The sequence below is a fragment of the Phyllostomus discolor genome, chromosome 2 (genome assembly GCF_004126475.2).
Source record: "Phyllostomus discolor isolate MPI-MPIP mPhyDis1 chromosome 2, mPhyDis1.pri.v3, whole genome shotgun sequence".
In the NCBI taxonomy this organism is placed as follows: Eukaryota; Metazoa; Chordata; class Mammalia; order Chiroptera; family Phyllostomidae; genus Phyllostomus; species Phyllostomus discolor.
This window is the reverse complement of record NC_040904.2, coordinates 53,488,936-53,515,752: the sequence shown is the minus strand read 5'-3', so window position 1 is coordinate 53,515,752 and position 26,817 is coordinate 53,488,936. Positions and strand designations below refer to the sequence as shown.

Below are 26,817 nucleotides of genomic sequence, written 5' to 3'. Positions count from 1 at the left end.
TAATAGACGGCAGAGGCAGAAGTGAATTCTTGCTTCTAACTCCTTGCAAGTGCTTTTCTAAAATATCACTTTGTGGTTTTATCTTAGCTCTCCCATTAAAAATTTGGGACTGGGTACAATTAAGGATTTTGTTCTCACAAAACAGTTCCTCCATACAGCAGGGCTTGTTGAATTAACCAATGAATACACATCCCCAAAAGATGCAACTGTTAACTATTTACACCAGGTCTTCTTTCTAACGCTGTGTGAGCCCAGCCTTAGTTTCCTGATGTATGAAAGGGATGGCCAAATGCTGCATGACCCACTCACGTGCATGCTTTGTTAAAAATTTGCCAGAGCTAGCCCCGTCTATCTAATCAGCGCCTGTGCAGACAGGACTGGAGAATGCAGATGACTGCAGCAGCCTCTCCAGTTGGGAGCCCCTAGACTACATGACCTGTAAGTTTTCCTCTAGCTCCAACCTTCTATGCTTCTTAAAAGAAAAATATCCATCCCCCAAATGCAAAATACCTGAAACCACTTTTTACTCATTACACATGACAACAATATACCATTTGAGCTACGCAGGACACTATATTAAACCTAGTAATTATCCAGTAAAGCCAAATTTAATAATTTGCTAGGAATAAAGTATGCACTCAGGCATTAGGCACTACCTGAACTTTTCCAGTTCTCTTGCATCATTTTCCAGGCCTGCCACAGCGAACTCCACTGACTGTAGAGGGAGTGGAGGCATTCCTAATCACTATGGAAAGCCCTCCGTGTGCCGGGTGCTCGGCTTTGCATGCTGTACACGTTGACCCATTCCATCCTCCCAACAGACCCAGCACCCGAGACTCACAGAGATGAGGTCACAGTAAGTCATGGAGCAAGAAGATGATGATGAAAGCTTTGTGGTCCTCTCTTTCCTTTCTGTCTAACCATCTAACTACTAGTGTTAAAAGTTGTTTAATTCACTGGAAACATGTGGAAAACCATGGGGAATTTTAAAAATCTATAAATTATTGATACCTGCTCACAGAACTATTGTACAATAAAAGGTAATGAGGAATCATATTACCCGTAGCACACAAACAGAAGCAGCTTTGCAGCGTGGTTAAAACCAGCAGCTCTGGAGCCACCTCTCCTGGATGGGAGTCTCAGTTTCGCTACTTACCAGCTGTGTGACCTTGCTCATGTTACTTAATGTGCCTATACCTCTGTTTCTTCCTCTGTAAAATGAAAATAAAAGCGTCTGCCTCTTAGAATGGTTGTGAGGATTACATGAGATAATAAATGTAAAGGTCTTAGAACAGTTTGGGCGGTGAGCACGCAATCCGGTGTACAGATGATGAGTTGTAGAATGGCTGTGCAATTGTGTTAACCAGTGCCACATCAATAAAGTCAATAAAAAGGAAAAAATAAAAAAATAGAAAATAAAAATTTTTTAAAAGATCCACATTAAGGACTCCAGTGTTCACTGCCTTTATTACTGTGACCACCGCTATTTATAGATTCTACCCCGTTACGCCAGCTGAGGTGCAGAGGTAACATCCTTCATAAAAGCAGGGGAGCTAATGTCACAGAGCTCGTTGGTCTCTGGAGTCAGACTCAGGCTCAACTCTTGACTCCACTTATAAGTTCTATGGACTATCTAACCTCTCCAATTCCATAGATTCGCCATTTGTAAAATGGAAATAAAAATAGCAAGGGCTTGATGAGGATTAAGCAAGCTGAAGACTTAGCACAGTGCCCAGTGCACACAAAACATCCAGTAAATGTTAGCTGCTGTTATTATTCTGAATAACGTAGCTATGGCAACGGCTAGAATAGAGGCCTATTTCTCCATCAGCTGTTTTCTTTTTCTCACAGTAATCAGCACCAGTTTTTAAATTCAACAAACATCCATTAAGTAACTGCTATGGCAAAGGAGTGAGTAAAATGCAAATGAGAAAATTCCCCTATCCTTAAGGAGGTTTTAATTTAGTAGAAACAATGTAACTTACAATTTTAGACAAACTAAATTTAAATTGGTTTACAATTAAGACGAGCTTAAGGAAATGCTCATTAAAGGTTCCAAGTATGAAGTTCATCGGCTGGAGTACTCCTTTCGCGTGGGTGTAGAGGCGCCCGGATCAATTCCCAGTGGAGAAGACACTAAAGCTGGCGCAGGTTCCGCTCCTGGAACGCCCCCCACCCACCTCCTCTCTGCTCATCTTTCAGTGCTTCGTTCCAGTGCCATCTCTCCCGGGAGTCTTCTCTGACGCCTTGGACCGAAGCTCTGTGTTTCAGCATTTACCGCTCTAAATGCCACTGCTTGCTTATCACCCTCGGTGAACTATGAACTCCTTAAGGAGATATTGCAGCTTATTATGAATTTTAGTATCCCCAGAGCCCAGTACCTTCAGGTACTCAATATGTGTTGGTTAAACAAGTAAGTAAAATTTCAACAAGCAGAGGACATGGCTTGGATAACAGGGTAATAACACGAACAATGACATGGAAGTGGGAAAGCACTGGCGATGTGTGGGGTTAGTGACTGCTCTTCACCCAAGTGGAGAACCAGTTCAGGAAGGGACAAAGAGATACGTACAGTGAGAAATGGCTGGAAAGTAAGGAGGGGAAGATTGTAGAAGGCCACCTTTCAATCTCTACCTACAATGTAAGTCACAAATTTAATAAATACAATCATAAAAAATGTCAAATGCTAGTACAAAGGATTTCATCATTGCTGAATACAGAATCATTTTTTTATATCCCACCATAGGATAGTCCAAAAACCTTGATTTGCCTAGGACAGTCCCAGTTTATAGTTATTGCGCCAACTTAGTATAATTAATGGCATCCTTTTCATTTCCCAAAGTGTCTCCATTCGGATGAGAAAATATGGTCATATCCTAACAAAGGGAGAGCTCTGTGCCCTTACTATAGATTATATAACCAGTTAAAATAAAAGTTTGTCAACTTCAAATCTGCAAAGATTTGAAAGGAAAAAACAGTAGTAAATGCAGATAAATTTAACAAACAACTGCAGTTATTATATAAAAAACACTGTCTGAAATAGTAGGTTATGTACATAAAGGGAAAAAGTTGTACTTTTGCTAAAGTAGTTAACATTGTCAATTTCCTTTTCGCATTTATTTTAGTTTTATATTCATAACTGGATTACTCTAGTTTGATTTAGTTTCTTACTTATGATGAAGGAAATATAAAAAGGGAATTATAAATGTTATACATAAAATTATCCTAGAATACATCGGCACCATTACATTATACAAATCTGTCATGTTAATAAGACTACACTAGAAAACAACTCTATCTGAAAGCTTCTTTTTAAAAAGCCTGAAAATATGACTCTACAGGTTCCTGTTCAATATCTATGTTTTGCCCTCTTCCTAACTAACCAAATCTTGGTTTCTTGTGGGAAAATAAGCTCCATTAAAAGTACTTATCTCCTCAGACTTCCTTGTAGCTACAAATAGTCACATGCACAAATTCTGGCCAATGAGTTACAAGTGGAAGTATTTGGAAAGTACTTGTTCTCTTGATAAAAAGAGAAGGACAGCAGCCCCAGGCTACCTGCCTTTTGCCCTCTGTTCTTCCCCTTGATGTGATGACTTGGAGCAAGGAGGCTGCAACCATGAGAACCAGTCAGACTCTAAAGATGGAAATGACCTTCTGTCTGGAAGGTTTGCTTTGTAACACCACATTAATTCTACTTGTACTTTCAAATCCTTCACTTCTCAGACTAGCCTGCATTAGACAACCACACACATATAATCAATGGTTGCCTGATACAAGGGCGGGTGGGGGTGGGGAATACTGGGTTGCCCAAAATGTCTGTTTAGTTTTTTTCCATGAAATAAAAGACACATTTTTCATTTTCACCAATAACTTTATATTGATTTGAATGTTTTGAGGATGTTGGCTATCTCCTGCTATTGGCTTCTAGTAGGTAGAGGCCAGGGGTGCTGCTAAACACCTTCCCATGGACAAGACAGCCTCACAGTGAAGAACTATTTGGCCAGAATGTCAATAGTACCAAGAAATTTCATAGACCACTTTTGACACTTCCAATCAGTCACAGCACCTTCTTCATACACTGCACAAATTCTTTTTTGTGTTTTAGTTGCGTTTTTATCTTTCTTGAAACAATAAAGCATAATGTACAAAAAATGTTGCATATTTTCTTCCACCTTCAATATTACAATGGCTGCATGAAAATTCACCAATTTTGATATGGTTTTTTAAATGCAGCTGTCACTATACAATCTAGCAAAATTGTTGCAAGTGAAATTAAAGACAACTAAGCACTACTAAAGACATTGTACAGAAAAAACTAAACTCAGTTTTTGGCCAACCCAATACTAAATGCAAAAAGGCATCAGGTAACTCTTAGGAGGAATGCAAATGTTCTATATCTTGATTATAGTGGTAATTGAACAAATTTATACATTTGCAAAACTCATCAAACTATACAGTTAAAATGGGTACATTTTATTCTATGCAAATTATACCTTAATAAGATAATTGTTTTAAGAAATCATTTGCTGAACTGGATCATAACATTTAAACATGTATTATGATTACCCTGAAGACATTTTAAAAAATAGGAACACAACAAATATTTGTTGGCCTGACAAACTACTTGTTAGTTCTATGGCTGTTAGAACTCCACGAATGACCCTGCTTGGAGAGAACACACACCCAGCAGCAGAAGTGACAACTGCGGCATTTGTGAGCACATCTGTAGTTTTGGGGAAGAGATTTAGGAGGACAAATAGATAATTTGAAGTAGATAAGAAAAACAAATAGATAACTCAGTAAGAAATAATAATATACTTTCTCCTTTTTAACTCTAGAAATTCATAAAGAAATTTCTAGTACATGAACTGAGTGATACCATCAGTTTTTAGCTTAAAAAAATCAACATCCATGAAAAAATACTGTTAACTCTTGCTTAAAATGTTCATAAAAGATATTAGTGGCAAAATTAAATAAAAATAAAAGATGGTTCAAATTGGTGTTTCACGTACTATATTTTGGAGGAAAACAGAGACCTTATTAGCATATTTTGTGAAAGATGGGTATGGCATTAAATGAATATAAGTAATGATAATTTGAACAAGGTTAAACAAGTTTTTTTACTTCTTTCTCACAGACTTGACTGTAATAATGTGGACTGCGAACTCCCAAAAGAAGTATACGGAATGCAGTGTGTCCCAAACTTATTTCCGTCAGATCTGGTTAAGGGAGTCACACTTCAGGAAACACTGTTGAGAATGATAGCGCAAACCAAATCAAATCAGGTTTCCCTTACACATTTTATTTTCACATCTCTGGAAAGGGTAATTTTGCCTTGTGTTTACATATGGGATACTATAATTGAACAACAATAAAAATATTTTTTAAAAGAATTATGATAAAAATAAGTTTTACCTTAGTTTCCAAAAAATATCTCCTTTAAAAATATAAAAGTGAATCTAAAATTGTTAGTAAATTTTGATTTATCAAGGAAAAATAAATATTGCTTAGATTTTCAGATTTATAACTTAAGAGTATATGTGGAGCCAAGCACCTAGCAGCATTGATCCCACTTTCTATAAAATAATCAACTACTAAAATCTGTGGGGTAAATTCAACCAATTTTAGTCCTTTCTTTACTGCAAAAAACATAAGCATTTAGTTCTGGACTCTCATATATAATAACCACATAACATCTCAAAAGCTCAGTTTCTTTAACTATAATATACTATATGAAAAACTGGACTATATGAATTCTGTGAATTTTTTAGCTCTAATTATGCTATTTTTCAACTTACTGCATTTAATACTTATTAAACAAAGTGAAAGAGTATTTTTTAAAATAGAGCTTACATATTTTCAAACTCATATAATATAAATTCTGTTTATACAACACCTCCCTTATATTTATCACTTAAAACTTTAAATGTGAGATTCATTTTGGTAAGAAGCAGATTTTTATGTCCCTCTAATGTCTGAGGTATAACTATATTTAAAAGCTATCCATGTCTATGGACTAGGAAGAGACAGACAATGGGCCACAGTTTAGTAAAGTTTCAATACTTAAAAGCTAAGGATTATCATTAAGCCAGAAGCAAGTAGATGAACATACTGTGTCCTTTTAATTGTTAATTATTTTCAAAAACAAACATCTAACAAATAGTCTTTAAAAAATGTTATTTATTTACCTGTAATGGACCCAAGATAGAACTTGTTGTATACATGAAAAACAGACGAAGATAACTCAGCACATTTGCAAATGCAAAAAGCCCTTCTGCCACCAGTGTGGGGTGAAATGCGTCCCAGTCCTTCCGATCAGCAAAGTCATGAAACTGAAGTTAGGAAGAAAAGCCAAAGGTAAATAGATCTCTCAATTTAGGAAAACTGAAACATACTGCAGTTCTTGGGGGAAAACAACCTATTTAAGTTACATCTCCTTGTGGGAGATCACCGTTTATGTTTTATAAAGTTTTTCTTCTTTTAATAGAAATAACACTGTTTTAACTAAATATAAGATTTCTACATAGATAAGGCAATGCCCTTATTCTACATGGGGTTCTCAGAAGTTGTTAGATTTTTAAAAAATTAAACAATTTTAAAAACTGTCCTTGAACATTTCATGAATGAAATGTTTGCTAGTTTTTCTTAAATTCCACAACACAAATTTAAAGTATGCTTACATGTTAATTTATTAGCTATCATATTAAATTAACCTAGCCCCTTGACTCAGGATTCTAGAATGAACTGGAGAAGGTCTCATTCCTTCTAAATGCCAAGGCAAAGAGGGTGCATCGTTACCAGACATAGAGTGGCCATGTGTTCCAAATGCCTGGGGTAGTCCCAAGTTATAAACCAGTTATCCTGGAACAATTGCTAACAGTATTTGTCCCCTTTAATTCTCAAAATGTCCTGATTCAGCTAATATATGATCTAAGCACCCACTTCTACAACTAAAGAGACCAGTCTAAAAAAACAATGACCCTCAACTCTTTCTTGAACCATACATCTATGTATGACCAATTTTTATTTCTTAGTAATTTCACAACTCTGGTCATTGAAGACACCTAACAAACATATTGCATACTGCTGATTATGTAAAGGAACCAGGTTTTTAATAAAGTAAAATTATGTTAGATAACCAGTTCACTTTTCCTATAGTCTATAAATTGGTCAAAAAATCCAGAAAATACCTTATCTTTAGTTAACATAAAATCTATGACCTTTTCTTGGCTAGGGGAAGCACAAATCTTTATACAAGTAAAATTGTAAGATATCAATAAGGCTAGATATTTGTCAATTTCTAAATTTAACATAGGCATCGGAAAAACAATTACATATACATTACTTTTTAAGCTGTGTAAAATAAATCATAATTTGGAATGTGTGAAGTACTATATAATGAATTGTATTCATGTAAGTTTTTTCTGGCAGATGTGAAGATATCTAATGCTAATTAATTTAAGTAACTTTGTGTTTTCCTTTTAAGTACCTATGGAGGTACTTAATGAGGTACATAAACCTAGCTCAGATATAAGGAATCAGCATTTGGTAGAAAGAAAACATCTAGACAGACCTGGATTTAAATCCAGTCTTGGTTTCTTACTGTGTGGTCTTGGACAAGCTACTTAATATTTCTGAGCTTCATTTTCCTTATTTGAAAAATGGGAATAAGGACACCTGTCTCATAGAGTCCCTGTGAGGATAAAGTGAGATAAAGTATAGTGAGCATCAACCACAGTGCTTGACATATAATAGGTAACTAACATTTAAAGGTGATTCACCTCCCTTAAACTACTGGAAGGAGTGCACAGGGATAGGTTTAAAATGAAAACACATCAGATACGGATTTGAGCCAATGTAACTCTGAACTGGGTAGCTAGGTATCTAACCAGGTTCTTCCTAAATAAACTTCATCCGTGCCTCCAGCTGACATAGCTAATAGTCACCTTGTTGTGAGCAACCACTTTGAGGGCAAAGGTTGCCAAATAAAGTGAATTCATGACAAAACTGAGTTGATTACGAGATTCTTCTAAAAAGTCTTCCAACCCTTCATACCAGAGCCTTTTAATGTCTGACCAAATCATCCCTAAAAAAAAAAAAAGGAAAAAATCAGATAATGCTCTCTTAATTCAATAATAAAGTGAAAAATACTTTAAGACTCAAAGTATTAAATAAATAACATTTGCATCAGCTATGGCCTCATTAAGAAAAAACTTTTCAGTAAAAATTCTAAAATTTGAAACAAAATAATCTTAAATTTCATATACTATCTTTCACAGAGAGGGAGTAAGGTCAACAAGCAAAAGAAAACAAACCCATGCCCCACAGACACACATCCAAAGGCTCAGTTCCTGACCCCTTTCTCACCTATACTCCCTCTTCCGGGGACCTCACCCAGCCCAGTCTAATGGCTTTGAATACATATGTGTGGCAGGCTTCCAAATGCATGTTTCTAAACTCAGCCTGTATTTATATAATAATAAATATCTGTAAACCTCCCTTGAATTCTACTTGCATAGGTACTTGGATGCTCTATGTCTCCAACTGGATGTCCTACATGTCTGAACTGAACTCCTAATCTCTGACCCCAAATTCACTGCACTCGAAGAATTTCATTTCTTGGATGGCAACTCCATTTTTCTAGTTGCTCCATCCAAATGTTCTTGAATCAACCTTGACTTATATTTCTTTTAAACCACACATTCAATGCAGTGGCAAACCTTTTGGTTCTACTTTCAAAATATACTTAGCATCTAACCCTTCTCACTACCATTTCAACTTCAAGCTACCATCATCTCTTGCTCAGATTGCTTTAATAACCTACGTGGTCTCCCTTCTTTTACTCCAATCTCCCTAAAATCTATTCTCAACATAGCAATCAGAGTAATCCTTTTAAAATGCCAAGTGTAACTTTTCTTCTCAAAACCCAGTAGTAACTCTCAAAGAAGAAAGGATTACTGCAGGTCAGAACTCTTTCTCCAAGGGAATATAACCTCATGCTATCTTCTATTACAGTGATTTCCTTGGAAGCATACTATGTTGAGAAAAACACGGAAGGACAGCTGTGTTCAACATTATAGAAATAACCACTGACTGAGAAACTACATCTGGAATGGTAAGACTATGAGTGAACTCAAAGACCTTGAAGGTATATACAGCAAGTATGTAAAAAAAATGAGACACAGGCCTCAGCTTTTCTGTGTGATGTCTCAGTTAACTTAAGAGTGTGCCTGTCGTGGGAGCTACATGCTTAGGCTTTATAAGATACAGTCCCACCTGGCTGGCGTAGCTCAGTGGATTGAGGGCGGGGTGGGAACCAAAGTGTCCCAGGTTCGATTCCCAGCCAGGGTACATTCCTGGGTTGCAGGCTATAACCCCCAGCAACCGCACATTGATGTTTCTCTCTCTCTTTCTCTCTCTCTCTCTCTCTATCTCCCTCCCTTCCCTCTCTAAAAAATAAATAAATAAAAATTAAAAAATCTTAAAAAAAAGATAAAGAAAACATTAAAAAAAAAAGATACAGTCCTGCTACATTTGAGGCTGCTCTAGCTGGAGTAGCCCACACACATCCAGATGGCCACATCCCATATAACTGAGTGCGCCCGCTATGAGGTTTTGAAGCAGCCTCAAACTTTTGCAAGAACCGATAACAAAGATGTATTTGAAGCTGTCATGCTGTACTTCCTGTTTGTACACTACAAAGCTAAGTATGCCTGGCACCAGGTTTCTGCCTACTGTGTCCTATGAGTATGAATACGACCCCCAAATCACTGTTGTCGATCATGCAGAGTGCGCGTTGCACCTTCCCTTACATCATTTCATTCAGAGTCAGAACCAAATTCCTCACAATGGACTGCAAAGCCCTATGTTACCTCCCTTGCTGACCTCCTCTCCTATCTTTCCTTCTATTACTCTAGTCACACTGGCCTCCTTGATTCCTTGCTGTTCTTGCAACACACAAGACTCCTGCCTCCAGGCCTTCACACTGGCACTTCCCTCTGGTTGGGTGCTCCTCACCTAGATAACCATTTGGCTAACACCCTCACTTCATGTTTTTGCCACCACCTACTCTTATCACTCTATTTAAAATTGCAAACCCCATGCTCCCCACTCCCAACCCCCCAACTCTGCTTCTGTTTTTTCCCCTTAGTACTTATCCTTTTTAAGCATTGGGTACAGTTTACTTAGTATGTCTATTATTAACTATCTTCCCCTCATTTGGGGTAAGTTCTTTAAGGGTAAGAATCTGTTTTATTAACCAACATCCTAAATGTAAATGTCCTGAATAGCACCTGGTACATAGTAGGTGCTCAAAAAATTACATTAAGTAAATAAACATAAACAGTTAAAAAACAAACAAACAAACAAAACTTCCCTATTTTTGGCCAGAGATTCCTCCAGAGTTATATATTGCTAGGAGTGCCAGAGAACAATAATGTAATCCAGGATAATTTTATGATACATTCCTACATTAAGATATTTTAAAATATTATAAAATAATGAAAGAACAGTGTTGTAACATAACATATGGGTGAAGATCAAGTTAAATCAATCAAAATTATTCTCTGGCTTCCCAGAAGGGAGAACAGTTCCCCTGGGAAACATGACACATTCTTGAAAAACTCTGTTCATAACATCTTAATTATACAGTAACCATATTTTATATAGAAAAAAACATTTACAAATATTTGCAGATCTGACAAGAAAAGCACTTTTAAGAATTCCACTTGGGCCCTGGCTGGCATAGCTCAGTGGATTGAGCGTGGGCTGCAAACCAAAGTGTCGCAGGTTTGATTCCCAGTCAGGGTACATGCCTGGGTTGCAGGCCTTAGCCCCAGAAACTGCACATTGATGTTTCTCTCTCTCTCTCTCTCTCTCTCTCTCTCTCTCTCTATCTCCCTCCCTTCCTTCTCTAAAAATAAATAAAGAAAATCTTTAAAAAAAAAAAAAAGAATTCCACTTGGGCCCTGGGTAGTGTGGCTCAGTGGACTGAGTGCCAGCCTGTGAACCAAAGGGTTGCTGGTTCGATTCCCAGTCAGGGCACATGCCTGGGTTGTGGGCCAGGTCCATGGTGAGGAGTGTGCAAGATGCAACCACACATTGATGTTTTTCTCCCTCTCTTTCTCCGTCCCTTCCCCTCTCTCTAAAAATAAATAAATAAAATCTTTTTTTAAAAAAAGAAAGAATTCCACTTGGATGAGCAGCTATTTAAAATGAAGAGATAACAGGGAAGAAAAAAATATATAATAAACTACCTGAAAATGTTAAACCAAACAGTCTACATTTTATTAACTCAATTACTGTGACACTATAACACTAACCTGCCCCCCAAAATGCTTACAAAAATAAGTAGAATTGCATTCTGTAAAATGCAATATTATACCTAAAGGGAACTCTTGGCTAAAATCAGAACATGATTTGGAAAAGATTTTTGGTTAAAAAAGTCAGAGGCATATGAAAGAGCAGTAAGTACCACTGTCAGGCAGCTTCCCATCTCCTGTGCACACCCCACACCAAAAACAAAGCTAGCATACAACAAACTTCATACTTCTCAATTGCATTGGAAGAACGAAGTAACTTAAACTATAATAAGCAATGTAATCACTACACTGGCCAGAGATCCCTATATTTTAGGGTCCTCCTTGTTTTTGTTTTTTAGAATTAGTAACAAACATTAGCAAACTGTAATTCCATGATTTTGGGATTCCTCAAGGCTTGGTCCTAGGTCCTCTCTTCTAATTTTCCAATGTCACATCCATGACCATAGTTTATTCACAATGACTAACTCAAGTTTAGACTTCCTCTTCAGCTCCAGACTAAGATGTCTGACAGACATCTCTTTGGGATGTCTCAAAGACTGTGCAATTTCAACCTATCCAGAACGACACTGTAGGTATACCCACTCACAAACCTCCAAACCTAGTACTCTACCAAAATATCTATGTTGTTTAATAATCTCCCTCTCCCTCACCCCCTACATAATCTGCATTTCCATGTTGTATTGGCTTCACTTTGTAAATATCTCTCAAGATATTTTGTTTCTTTATCTCTTTTCCTATCACAACATCCCTAAATCCAAGATACCACCAGCTTCCACTGGAATACAGCAACAGCATCCTATTGGTCTCCCTCCATCTACTCTTGCTACAGCCCTGCCCTCCCAACCCATTCTCCACACTGTGGCCAGATGATTTTTTAAAAGGCAAACCTGATCGTGTCACTCATCTACTTAAACCTGGCAATGGCTTCGCATTGTTCTTAGTAAAGTCAGAATTACTTAACATGGCCCACGAGTCTCCACAGCTGTTTATACAGCTTCCCCTTGAATTCCACTTCCCTTGCCCAAGCCTTTCCTCAGTTCCTTCTTTGTACCATGCTTCCTCTTGCCACAGGGCCTCTGAATTTAACTTTGTATGAGCCTAGAATGCTTTCCCAATTCTCCTAGTTGACTCCTATTTACACTTTCGATCTTAGCTCATTTAGCACTTCCGTAGGACAGCCTTCCCAATCTCTTTCTTTGACTAGGTTGAAACACCTTTATAACATGCTTGCTCTCCTAGCTCCCTGACCTTTACTTAGTAGCACTTAACTCACTTGAGATTTTAAATTTATATGTGTGATTCTTTATATGTGTAATTATATGTGTGTATTCTGTTTGTTTGTTTTTACTTTAATTAGACCACAAGCTCCATGAGTGTTGGGCCCTATGTGTTTCTGTCCATGCTTGGATAAAGTAGGTGTGCCATTTTTTAAAGTACAGTTTTATAGTAGCTGTTCCAGTATATTCTAACAGTAAAAAATTAAGAAAGGATGCCATTAATATTCTTGCATTCACCAACACAATTTCTTTTTTCCCTACCTTAATTTTTATAATTTAACCCTACCTTTTCTGGAGGGCTGAGAAAACAAACAGGAAACCAATGTACAAAAGTCAGTCACCATGAGTCAAAGCTTGCTGTGCTCCTGGCACGAGATAAACCGAGCCACAGGGTGACTTTTGACAAGCAGGCAAATGATTCCTCCATGTTTCCTCAGGCCATGTTCAGATTATATATTTAAGAAAGCCCACAGTAATCTACTTACATAACAGGCTTAGAAGACATCCTTGGCAAGGTTTATTGAGATCTAAATGTTTAAAGTAGAAGCTGTGCTGAGAAAAGTAAAATAATTTTGGGAATTTTACTGGCTTACCTCACATTTCCCTGTTCTACTGAGGCAGAATATGATTAGGGAATAAATCATATTGTGTGTGTGTGCATGCAATAATGGTATTGAAAACAGGGTCACCATGGTTAAAAAGAAGTAGCCACAGTTTTACCATTATTACCAAATTCAGTGACAGCAGCATGTTTATGCTGTGCAAAGGGTGGTAGGACTCTTTGGATTCAATGCGTGTTCACTTGCGGCTAGGAAATATAACTGTAATTTGATTCTTACACAGACTTGGGTAAACTGAATCTTATTTATAAAACAAAAAATATTTTCTATCTTTCTCAGTACCATTTAAACAGTAGGTTATAAATAAACAATATAAAATTTCCTTTCTTTATGAGTAAGGTATGTACAATAATCTTTTAGAAATAGTTTCAAATTTAACTATGTGGCCCAGGATGGTTACGGATGTAGCCTAACCCAAAATCGTAAATTTACGAAAACCTTTTATTTGCTCATCACTTTTTGTTAGTATTTGTGTATTTAATGTGTGGCCCCAGACAACTCTTCCTCATCCAGTGTGGCCCAGAGACACCTAAGGTTGGACACCCAAATGAATAGAGGAAGTGTTTCTTAAGAGATTTCTTTCAGCCCAATATTTTTTTAACTTACTCAAATAACAATATACATAAATTTCACATTGAAAAGATCTATAACAATGCAATTTGGAACTACATATGATAAAGTATAAATTATTTACTAAATTAAACTACCATTTTAAAAAAGTAGCAGAAACAAGGAAAAAAGAAATATTAATAAGAAATTATTTAATAGCCTTTGACCTAAAGTTCAGATGTATATTATTTTTACTTTATATACCTAATTTTATCTTTTAATACCTTTTATTTTTCAATTACAGTTGACATACACTATTATATTAGTTTCAGTTGTACACATAGTGATTAGATATTTATATTGTACAACTTAGGAAATGTTCACCCTTATAAGTCTAGTACCCATCTGGCACCATACAAAGTCACTGCAATATTATTGACCATATTCCCTATACCATAATTTACATCCATATGACTGTTTTTATAACTGGCAATTTGCACATCTTAAACCCTTCCCCCTTTTGACCTATTCCTGTAACTCCCTCCCATCCAGCAACCATCTAAACATTCTCTGTATCTATGAGTCTGCTTCTGCTTTGCCTGTTCATTTAGCAATTTTTAGATTTCACATATAAGTGAAATCACACATAATTTGTCCTTCTCTTTTCAACCCCCGCCACCCAGCACAACATCCTCCCAATACATCCATGTTAGTACAAATGGCAAGATTTCATTGTTAATATTTTTTATCTTTCTCCTCCTCCTCCCACTTCCTTCCCTCTCCTCCTCTTTCTCCTTCTTCTTCAAGAAGACTATTTTAATATTTCTTGTAATACTGGTTGGTGGTGGTGAACTTCTTTAGCTCCTTCCTGTCTGGGAAGCTCTTTATCTCTCCTTTGATTCTAAATGATAGCTTTGTTGGGTAGTCTTGGTTGTAGGCCTTGCTTTTCATCACTTAGAATATTTTGGGCCAATCCCTTCTGGCCTGCAAAGTTTCTTTTGAGAAATCAGCTGACAGTCTTATGGGCGCTCCCTTGTAGGTAACTAACTGTTTTTCTCTTGATGCTTTTAAGATTCTTTGTCTTTAACCTTTTGCTTAATTTTACTTAAGGTGTGTCTTGGTGGGGGCCTTTTGGGGTTTATTCTGTTTGGGACTCTGTGCTTCCAGACTAGCATGTCTCCTTCTTTTACCAGGTTAGGAAAGTTTTCTGTCATTATTTCTTCAAATAGGTTTTTAATACCTTTCTCTCTCTTTCCTGTCCTTAAGGTACCTGTATGATGCAAATGTTGGTATGCCTGATGTTGTCCCACAGCCCTCTTAAATTATCCTTATGTTTTAATATTACTTTTTCTTTTTGCTGTTCAAAGTGGGCATATCTGCTACCTTTTCTTCCAAATTGCTGATTTGATTCTCTGCTTTACTTATTCTACTATTGACCCCCTATCTCTATCTCTATTTTGTCTTCATTTTATTGTTGAAGTAGTCATCGACTTAATCTACTCTTCCCCTAGATTCACTAAGCATTGTTGTAACCTGTGCTTTGAACTCTGCATCTGCTAGGTTGCTTGTCCATTTTTTTTGTTAGTTTTTTTTCTAGAGTTTTGTTCTGTGCTTTCATTAGGGCCACATTTCTTTATCTCCTCATTTTGGCTACTCTCCTGTTTGTTTCTATACATTAGGTAGAGCTACCATATCTCCTGGTCTTGACAAAGTGGCCTTATGTAGTAGGTGTCCCTAGGAGCTCAGCAGTGAATTCTCCCTAATTACCTGGCTCGTGCTCCAAGTGTGTCACTTATGAGGGTTGTGTGTGTCCTCCTGTTGTAGCTGAGCCTTTATTGATGTTGGTATGTAAAAGGGTGGGACTGCCCATGAGGCTGATTGGTTATGAGGGCTGCCCATGACTCCAGTGGAGAGCTGTTTTGTGGGGGCAGAACCTACAGAGCACAATGCACTCTAGTGAGGCCCTGGTGCCTTCCACGTCCACCCTTTCTGTGTGTCTTGTAGAGATGATTGGATTGTGCTCTGGTGTGCTCTGATGCTGGCCATTGCATATGTTGGTTCTGGAACCTCTTGGGAGGGACTCTGGTGTAGGCCAGGGTTAGCTACTGCCTGTGACCTGCTTGGAGCCACTTGTTATAAACTACAAAGTGATCTGTAGTTGTTACTGCTTGTGCTGGGCCTAGAGGTACCTGGGAGAGGCTAACCTATGAACCAAGGCTGGATGTCACTAGTGCCAGGCTTGAGGCTGCTTAGCAAGAGGCACATGACAGGCCAAGTTCAGATGCTGCTTGTCTGAGTTTTGTGAACCTTTGAAAGATTTTAGGAAAGTCAGTAGCATGAGCCAAGACAGACCTTTTGTATGGAAAAGCCATGGGAAGAGGCTTGGGTAGACCTCCCAGGTGGGTGGGGCAGGGACTTAGGGAATCACCAGGACAGGGTGACCAGTATTAGCCAGGTCAATTGAGACTCAGATACAGAGCCCATCTGCACCTGTGTCTGGGTGGGGGAGAGCTCAACAAAGAAACAATGGCTTCTCCTAGTATTTTTGTCTGGGAGAAAGTGGCCTTTCCAGCCTTTGCCCTGAAGCCAGATTCTCCAAGTATGAATCCAGTTTCTCCAAGTATGCCCCTGACTACTGCCCTAGCACTGGAGTTAGAGCCAGTGAGTCGGTCAGCAAGGTAATTCCTTGGATGGACTGTTTACAAGGAAAGCCTGGGACTCCAGAAGCCCCTCCTTCTCATTCAGCCATAATTCCCTTAGCCACAACCCCTGCTGGTCTTCACAACCAGAAGTTATGGAGACTTCTCTTCCCAGTACTAGAGCCCCAGGCTAGGGTTTCATGTGGGGCTGGGACCCTTTGCTCCTCAGGGGGAACCTCCACAGCCTTCCAATTCTCAGCTGCCACAGTGTGTGGTTTCCATCCCTCCCACGGATCTTGACGTGGTTGCTTTCTTATATCCTTAATTATAGGTGTTCTGTTCAACTAGGCTTCAGGTGATTCTCAATAATGGCTATTGTGTAGGTTGGTTGTAGTTTTGATGTGGTCAGGGGAGGAGCTGAGCACATGGTGTACCTACTTTGCCATCTGTATGTTTTACCTACCTAATTTTAAACATTAATGTATCGTGGATTGAACAGTGCTAAAAGTAAAACTCTGATTGAAATCAAGTTATTTAAGATTAATTAATTTCCAAATAAAAATAAAAATCTCAAGTATGCAAATTAATTTTATCGCTGAGAATTAAAGGTGAACATTTTACATTAACTTTTCTCAAATTACGTAATAAATGAAACAATCAAAAACATATTAATCAGTGTTTTATACCATAGAAAAGACTCAATTTCAATATTCTTTTACTGTATAGCAAATAGTAGAAACATAAGTCAGAAATGCTGAGGTTAAAAACAAGGATGAAATACAGAGAGAAACAAAGGAGATGTCATTAAAAATCCATACAACACGATTATACCTGAACTCCTTACCTTTCACCCCCATCAAAAAAGGGGCAAGGGCAGCAGAAGGTCATTTAAAATATTCATTATACAGCGTTAATACTTATAAAAACTAATTTCACAAGCAAAATGTAATATATATATATATATATATGTGTGTGTGTGTGTACTAAAACCCTATAATTTCTAAAGAGATCTGGCTATCAATACAAAGAACTGATTTATAGAGTAACCAGGAAAATGTAACTATGAAGACCCATAGTTCTTAAAAGGAAAACTAATGATATAATAAAACAAAATACTTAACTCTTAAAATTCAACCAAGTATAAAATATATTACATTTCAAAATATGTACAACTAGGTTCACCATCTTATACCAAAAAGGGCATTTATCAGCAAAATTTGTTTTTAATAATCATAAACAATTTTAGAGACTGATAATCAAATATTTTAACTTCCATATAATTAATTAACAAGAGCTCTGTTTCCTTATCATCAAGTTCAGGAATATTTATTTTTGTAAAAATATCAGTTAAGTTTTCAGTGATCATAGAAGTATTCAAATCCTTGATGTGTAAACAGTATAAAATTACAAATTGAATATACATATTTATAATGCCACCAAGCAAAGGAGAATTAATGGGCAGAACCTTTCAAACGAACTTGACACTTACCAATGATCCACAGTATAAGAAGATAGTCTATCCTTTCAAGAGCTGGTCCCATAGTGTTTTTCTTATCCTCGTTGTAGACAAGAGAGTACAGGTTTAGTAATAGCAAGAATGTGAAATATGATGCTCCATGAATGATGAATTTCATAAAAGGTGTATGAATGATTCTGCCAAACTGAGATTTGGGAGCTATCAAATAGCAAAGTGACAAAAGTGGCCAGAAGATGCCAACTGTTAAAACAGTCACTATCTTTTTACAGGTGGGCTTCCGTCGATAACCTGACATCTGTCCAAACCAAACAGTGTTGAGAAACTGCTGACAGTTAGACTGGGAGACGAACTGAAAAGGAATACACACATATAAAAAAAGTAAAGTGAACCTATAAGTAGGATGTGACAATACCATGTTTAATTGATATTCAAAGTTTTAATAGCAAAAAAACAATTTTATACAGTCCACCTAGATTTTCTTTCTTACATGTAATAAAGAGTGTGGAGGTTAAGAGCATAGACTGTGGAGCCAGTTACTGAGATCCAAATCTAGCTCTGCCACTTATTAAGTCACCTTGAGCAAGTTTTTAAACCTGTCTAAGCCTCAAATTCTCTATCTGAAAACAGAGATAGTAATAGTATCTACTTCATAAGCTTGTTATGGGGATTAAACATAAAACTCTTAAAATAGTGCCTAGTTCATAGCATGCACTATTATGTATTAATGATTATTACTAGCCTAGTTAGCTACTTTGCAATAATTTATAAATACTTTTATAAAAATGTTTATGAAATTTCAAAGTTAACAAGTACAACCATAGGAAGAGACTTCAGTCTACAAAAATTAATGATTTTTGTTACAAGAAACAAAGACATCAAGCTAGCAAAGCAATCAAAGTATAAGCATCAGACATATGTATAAAAACAGAAAGGTTAAAGTGCAATAGTCTTTAGTCTGCTTAAAACTGAATTCTGCCCTGGCTGGTGTAGCTCAGTGGATTGGGCGCGGGCTGCGAACCAAATTTCGCAGGTTCGATTCACAGTCAGTGTGCATGCCTGGGTTGCAGGCCACGACCCCCAGCAACCACACATCAATGTTTCTCTCTCTCTCTTTCTCCTTCCCTTCCCTCTCTAAATATAAATAAATAAAATCTTAAAAAAAAAACCCTGAATTCTGTGTGGAAGGAAAAATATTCTCAAATAAGAAGAAAATTCTAGTTTTAAGTACAGAAAATAAAAGTTTACCAAAGCTTACAAAGCTTTTCAGTTTGCAAATTCCAAAAGCAATATTTTCCCAATATAATGCTCACAGTGCAAAGTTAACATAAGGATTCCAATACATACAGCACTGTGATCAGGTTTGAAATTACCAAAGTAAAGCAATCATAATATCACTGATATCTAAATTATATTTAGTCAATCTTCTACTTTAAAATGATTTATCCTGTGATAGAATATAATTTGTGCAATGCAGCACTGTAGTAAAAAAAGTTCCTGTTGTTGTTTATTGTGCTTATCAAGAAATTCCCTAATATATTGGGTTGGCCAAAGAGTTCACTTAGTTTTCTCCTGTACGATGCCTCTAGTCATGCTTAGTTGTCTTTAATTTCATTCAAAACAATTTTGTTAAATAGTAGTGTGACAGCTGTCATAGCAGTGTGTTTTAAAGCAAAACTTATCAGAATTGGTAAATTTTTGTGTAACCATTTTAATATTGAAAATGAAAGTAAATATGCAGCATGTTCAGCACATTATGCTTTATTATTTCAAGAAAAGTAAAAACACAACTGAAACACAAAAAAAGATTTGTGCAGCATATGGAGAAGGCACTGAGGCTGAACGTATCAAAAGTGGTTTGTGAAATTTCTTGATACTATTGACATTTTAGCAAAATAATTCTTTGCCTTGGGCCTGTCTTATGCATGGGAAGGTATTTAGCAGCATGCCCTGCCTCTACCCACTAGAAGCCAATAGCAGGAGATAGTCAACATACTCAAAATATCCAAATCAATAAAGTTACTGATGAAAATGAAAAATGTGTCTCTTATTTTACGGAATACACTAAACAGATTTTTTGGCCAACTCAATACTATACTTCTTTTTGGCCCTTAAGTCTTACTTCATTGTTCTTCTGCTCAAATTCAGGTGTTCTTAGGAAATCTCAATTTGTCTTTCAAGATGAAATACTAGAGAGAGAAATAGCTTTTTCTTCTACCAATTACCTAATTTAGTAGCATCCTAAACTGAATGGTTTCACCCTTCCCCCAAAATGTGAAAGCAATCTCAGGACTGTTGGCTGTGCTTGCCATCCCTCTGTATAGTGGTAATTTAATTAATAGTAATGTTATATAGGTAATTGGAAAAACAAAATTTCAGTTGGAAATGTTATTATTCTCTGGTGGATTTAAAATGTAGATACAGCCCTGCCCAGGTGGCTCTGTTGGTTGGAGCATTGTCCCATGCATCGAAAAGTCACGGGTTCGATCCCTGGTCATGGCACATACCTCAGCTGGGGGTTCAATCCCTGGGCTGGGTGTGTATGAGAAGCAACCAATCAATGACTTTTTCCCACATTGATGCCTTTCTCTCTCTTTCTACCTTCCTTTCTCTCTAAAATCAATAAAAAAAATATCCTCGTATGAGGATTAAAAATACTTAAAATGGAGACACAAATTCTTTGATACTTCTCTAAGCAAGAGGCAGGCTATGGATGTTCTCTACCCTTCAACATGTGATTGCTTTAACTAGAAGATTCTGGAAGAAGTGGTGCTATGTGACTTGTGAAGGGGGCTCATAAAAGGTCATTCAGCTTCCACTTTGAAGAGCATTTGCTCTCACAGCCATAAACTGCTCTGTAAAAAGTCCTACTACCCTGAAGCCAGTGTGCTGTGAGGAAGCCCAGGCTGTATGTAGGCACAGCGGTCAGCCCTCAGAGGATCCTCAGACCATCTCCTCATAGCCAACCCACCATCATGGCCATACCCCTCTATGGTTCCAGTTCTCAGGAAGCCCACCCTCTGTGGACCTATCCACCTGAGCACCCAGCCCACTCAGAGCTCCCTGCTTGAGTCCTCCAGGGCCTGCTCAAGCACCGGAGGCATGAGTGAAGAAGCCTCCGAGCAACTGTAGCCCCCAGTCATGTGAGCTGTCTCTAGGTGAGGCCCTACCCATGGTGAAGCAGAGACAAATCAGTTTTGCTATGCCCTTTCCTCAGTCCTGACCCAGAGAATCCAAGAACATAATGAAATGATTATAAAACTATTATAAATGATGATGAGATGCTGTTTTAGGCCACTAAGTATTAGGGTAATTTGCTATTCAGGATGAATAAAGTCTACCAATTATTTCAGAAAATATTATCTTCTCCTTTAATTATACTTAGAAATTTAGTTTAAAAAGCTATTTTACATTTTCTTTAATCCTTAAAATTATGGAGTATCTTCCTTTCAACTAAAAATATTACTATTTCTTTTTCCTTTTCTTTCCTCTTCTTTAGAAGGAAACATTTGGTTACCTCTTATGTGTCCTTCAGGTACTTAAATATATTGTTAGGGAACTGCCTCTTCGTTGTTTCTTCCCTAACCAGGATTGCCTTGGTTCTGTCCACTTTTCTTTGATGTTCTTTTCCCAATCGCTTACATTGATTTTGTATCTTGTTATCTCCCTATTCTACCATATTCTAAAAGTTCATGTCTATTTTAAGTTGTGGAACAAGTAAGTACATAAATTAGCCAAGTATCTAGTCAATAATGTCTAGTCAAGATACATATCAGAAGAAGGTTACATCAGGGTTTCTGTTCTGTTTCTACTTGTACACTTTAGCATTATATTTTCTTTTTAACCCACACAGCTACTTTGTTGATTTATAATCTTAAAGCTACACTGATCCAAATTCTTATACTTAATTTTTTCCCTAAAATGTTTTATCTTAACCAAGAACCTTGGAATACTAGAAAAATATAGGATTTGAAGCCAGAGATCTGGATAAACAATATACTATCTAGGTAATCTTAAAGTAAACATCTTAAAATCCCTGTATCAAAGCTACCAGGTCTGTGCAGAAAAAAAATCCAGCCATTATTAATATAATCAGAACAGTTTGTGCAACATCGATATAACCTGCCAGCCTAGGAGTAGACTGGAATGCACATGCGTGAACAATGATGACTTCACTGTACTAGTCAGTGGGGGCAGTAGACATCACTGAGTAAGTATGTGTACTGTGTGGCCTTTGCATTAAAAATTACTGAGTAAGTAGAGCAATGAATATGCACCAAATTTTGTATTATGCTTAAACATTCCTCCATGAAAACTATTCGGATGATTCAGAAGGCCACAGCCATGGGCAACTAGTGATTGGCAGCTTCATCACAACAATGCACCTGCTTATGCATCATGTCTTGTGCAAAGTTTTTTGGTGAAACATTGAATCACCCAGGTGACTCAGCCCACTACAGCCCAGATTTGGCACCCTGTGACTTCTGGCTTTTCCCAAAACTAAAATCACTTTTGAAAGGAAAGAGATTTCAGATCATTGACGAGATTCAGGAAAATACAAAGGGGCAGCTGATGGTGATTGAGAGAACTCTGTGAGGTCCCAAGATGACTGCTTTGAAGGGGACTGAGGTGTCATTGTGCCTTGTACAATGTTTCTTGTACCTTGTATCTTCTTCAGTAAATGTCTCTATTCTTCATATTACATGGCTGGATACCTTCTGGACAGATCTCATATATGAGGCTCAAATTTTCAACCAAAATTTTTAAAAATTCTGTTTCTAGTATCAGAGGTCCTGTATTTTGCCTTCTACCATTATCTATTTCAGGCTTCATTTTTATATTAAAATGAATTTGATAAATAATTTTTATGCCAACACCTATGTTGGTAATAAAAATAATGGGTCTTAGAAGCAATACCTTTATCAATACCATTGATAATAAAGTACTATTTATCAATACTCCATACTGTCAACTGGATATCACTGTATACATATAAAATGTACAGTAAATTAGTCTTAAAATAAAATTTAGAATTCATACCTTCTTCCTCCTTCAAGTTTTTGAATCATGTGTATGTATGTGTATGGGGAATAGAAATAGGTATTTCCCTTAACAGGAAGGGATGATGTCAGAAGAATCACATTCAATTTAGTTATCTTATCATGTGCCTCTCCACCCTTGGGTTTCACAATTAATTAACAAATAAGAATCAGAAAACATAATATCTGATACTTTATTTTTAAACAGAAAGGCACTATTACTATAAAAAGGACTATTATAACCAGATCAATAAAACAAACTACGACAAATAAAACATGAGATGGAAACTTCATTATGAGGTCACAACACAAGATCTTACCTGTGTAGGTACAATTTTGCAAAAACATTAAATTAATGTACATACTATTATAATGAAAATTAACCACTAAAAATAATAGCAACTACCCCTGAATTTTTGCTTAATGCTAGTACTCATTATAATAAACTCTAAACTATATATATTTATTAATTCTTAAAACTAAAGCTCCGACAGATTCAATAACTTTCCCAAGAACACATGTTTTTATGAAGCAGAACTAGGATCTTAATCTATATGCGCTGCTGCAAAGCCTTTGCTCTGAGCCACTAGACCACTGTGGAGGAAATAATTTAAATATATCACAGAAACCCTCATACCTCCTTTTGGTTATATTTGATAGCAAGTTTTAGACGACTTAAATTCATTCTTTCTTCTAACAATCCCCGTTTGTCAAGAGGCTCATCACTAGATGTATGGTTTAGAATAACTTCCAATTCACGCGAATTCCGGGCTTGTGCGAGCAAATCTTTAGCAAACATTTTACACTGCTGGGCTAGTTCTTCATAATCAGTTCTGCAAAATGCAATGATTGATTATTAGAAATGTCACTTCTGCTTTCTAACTAAGCTATTTGCACTAGAAAACTTTTACTCAGTAATATTTTAGTTCTGATAGTGGTACTCAAAATTTGAAGTCATTTTGTGCTAACAGTCAAAGGCAACTACTGGTACACTAATGCCCCACAGCCATGGGGAAACTATAATGCAATTGTGTTTCTGGTGTTTACACTGACAACCTTAGATAAGCACAATGTTTCCTCACAATACTGATATTCCTAGAAATTCTAACAATATTTGTCAACCATTTCTTCACTTAACTCATTTGCCCTTATTCTCTATATTTAGTATATTTAGTACTTCCTTTTACATTACTTATCTTAAAATATTAAATAATATGTTAGTGTTATCTAATAAATATTATTATATAGTTTTTAAGCCATTTTTCAATAATAGCCTACAAGATATTTATTCTACTTCTGATATTAAAATAGCATTTTGATTAATTTTTAAATTGCTCATTGGGACAAAAATCGAGTTAGAAAGATACTGAAACATGCTTAGTAAAGAGTTCTCTTTTAGGATCACTATTCCTTGAAACCTAGAATTTAATTGTTTGTTAAAGGTGAGCCCAAATCAATTTGTGAGGAATTAAAAAGTTTTAGTATATAATTCTTTATAAGAATATCAATTATATTAAACATGTCTGAGTAAAACAATTTACGAATAAAGTTAGAAATAATTATGAGTCAATTGAACTTCAGAAAACAATTTTTATTCCTTTTTTTCTTTAAAGAGAAAGGAAGGGAAAATAGGAAGATTTCCCATTGATTAATATTTCTTTACAATGGGGTCTTCCATGAACTGGTTACATAAAATTATAACTCAAAAAGTTAAAAACTATTTCTTAGGAGCTAACATTTTTGTCATCCATTCTTTGCATTTACTATGTAACCAAAATACCTAAGAATAAATAGTTGGATTTCTTTAATAACTGAAATATTACCCGTTTCTTAGTCTAGGAATCTAATTGCAGATGGAAACATTCATCAAAAGTGTTTATTTTTTATAAAGATATCTCACCTTTAGATAAAGGCTGCAAAACCACTAGATTCAAAAGTTGCATTAATATATTTTATATACCAATTTGCTTAACCTCCAATAGGTTACTGTAAAATGAATAAGTGGCTGTATGGTTTAGATGGAAATATAGTAAAAAAGAAGCAATGAGTCTGCCTTCCATTCTAGCAACAACTTTGTTCCTACTGTCAAGGTCAACTCTGTTCCTAATCAGCAGTTGGTATCAGTAAAATATCTAACCTCTATAGATAGATCACATTCCCCATCCAGAAAAGCAAGTGACCATCGAAATGATTCTATGATCACTTCAAAATCTTACTTTATTAGACTATGATTACAATATAATCACAGTGGTTATTTCCATTTTGAAAGGAGTTGAATAAATTCTTTTATGTGGTAACTCAGAACTCCAATTATGAGATTAAAATAGAAAGTTTCTAAACTTGGAGATATCAAGAACTCACTATATACACTGCTGTAAAGGCAAAAGAAAAGTGCAAGCTTCTTTTTGCCCTTCCAGTAAGTAGAGTTCAAATTTTCCCAATTTTATCAAGCCCCTGGAGGACAGCAGTGTAAGACACGGGCTCCACCGTCAGCTGGACCTGAAAGGAAAGGTGGGGACTGTCAAGAAATCCTGGTCAAGTCTTCCTTCCTTGGAGGGCACCAGGGATACTTTAACATTAGAGAAAGACTCACAGCTTTTCCTAAAGTTTACAAATGTAGTGGTTTTTTTTTTAATTTTTAAATGTCTAAGTCAGTAGTTCAATAGGCTGTTTTTTTTTTTAAGCTTTTTTCCCCCTTCAACTTATCTCTCTAGGAGAAATGATAACAGTGATTCCTTGGGTATACAAATTGCCAGAATTGCACGTAACTCTTCATTTCAGAAGAGATGTCTACATGTTATGCTTCTCCTAGTAGAAACTCTCACCAAACAGTGAACAGTGAAAAGGGACTAGGTCTCTATGTTTGCAATAGCCCCAACATACAGAAAGCATTCTATTGTTTCTGAGAATTATAAAGAATCACACTCCAAGGATAATTATAGAATGTGGAAATGAGGGGAGGTAGGACAGAGCGCAGTTATAAATAATTTTGTTCTTGCTTAGGGCTACCACACCACTACTTTTCACATTGCACTAGGATGCCTTTGGCAATGTTGAACAAAGCAAGGATTTAAGGGTGGTGCAAGAGGGGCAGAAAGCAGATGGGCAGCAGTGACCTAAATTACACTGGGGTCTATTCGCTAAAGGAGAAAGAAAAACCCCAGAAGGTGACAGCAAGATCTGGTCATCTTGGATAAAATGTAAATAAATATTCTGAAAAAAAAGATATAATTTATAATTTCCATTCATTCCCACCTGAATTCCACCTCCACAAGGCTTAGTTCTTTTAAATCAGCACTAAGTTCAAATGCTCTCAGAATTGGATCCTCCTCTGTTAACATTATTAGAGCTGGACTGGCCAAACAACGATATATATCAAGACGAAACCTGTGATAAAATTTGATTCCATAATGTAAAAGAAAATTATTACATAGATGAGATTAGTATTTTAACTCATAATTTTCATAAACTTAAAATGATAGTATTACAAAATGGAAAGTAAAAGTTGTATTTATTAAAAGATAATTTGCATAAACAGAAAGACAAAAATATTTTGAGATATGAATACTGGAAAACTTTATATGTATTGTTTTTAAGGAAATTGTTTTAGTGTTTCTTTTCATAGATTCAAAACATTGCATTCTTCAATACAATTTAATTTAAAAAATTTCTATTCCTAAATCCAACATTATTTTAAATAAAATATACTAATAATTTTTATTTTAAAAATTTTCCTTCTCCAATAAGACTAATATGCTAAATATATGTAAAACATGACTCAGTCAACCAGGTTACTTTTTAAAGATGTTTCAAATCTTAAAAACAAACTGAACAAACAAGCAAAATAGAGACAAGGTCATATAGAGAGAGCATGATGACAGCTACTGGGAGGGAG

General features: G+C 36.3%; 1 protein-coding gene across 2 annotated transcripts in view; it reads right to left on the bottom strand.

Moving 5' to 3' along the window:
* The window catches only part of TRPC1 (transient receptor potential cation channel subfamily C member 1), a 64,329-nt gene that overhangs the window by 9,174 nt on the left and 28,338 nt on the right, over positions 1-26,817 (bottom strand). For both annotated transcript variants that reach the window (XM_028505189.2, XM_036017873.1), the window contains 5 exons: positions 26,178-26,309; positions 23,560-23,755; positions 17,899-18,235; positions 7,950-8,089; positions 6,192-6,335 (listed from right to left, as the gene is read on the bottom strand). In XM_028505189.2, the coding sequence (XP_028360990.1) occupies positions 6,192-6,335; positions 7,950-8,089; positions 17,899-18,235; positions 23,560-23,755; positions 26,178-26,309 (949 nt within the window). The remainder of the gene's footprint in view (positions 1-6,191; positions 6,336-7,949; positions 8,090-17,898; positions 18,236-23,559; positions 23,756-26,177; positions 26,310-26,817) is intronic.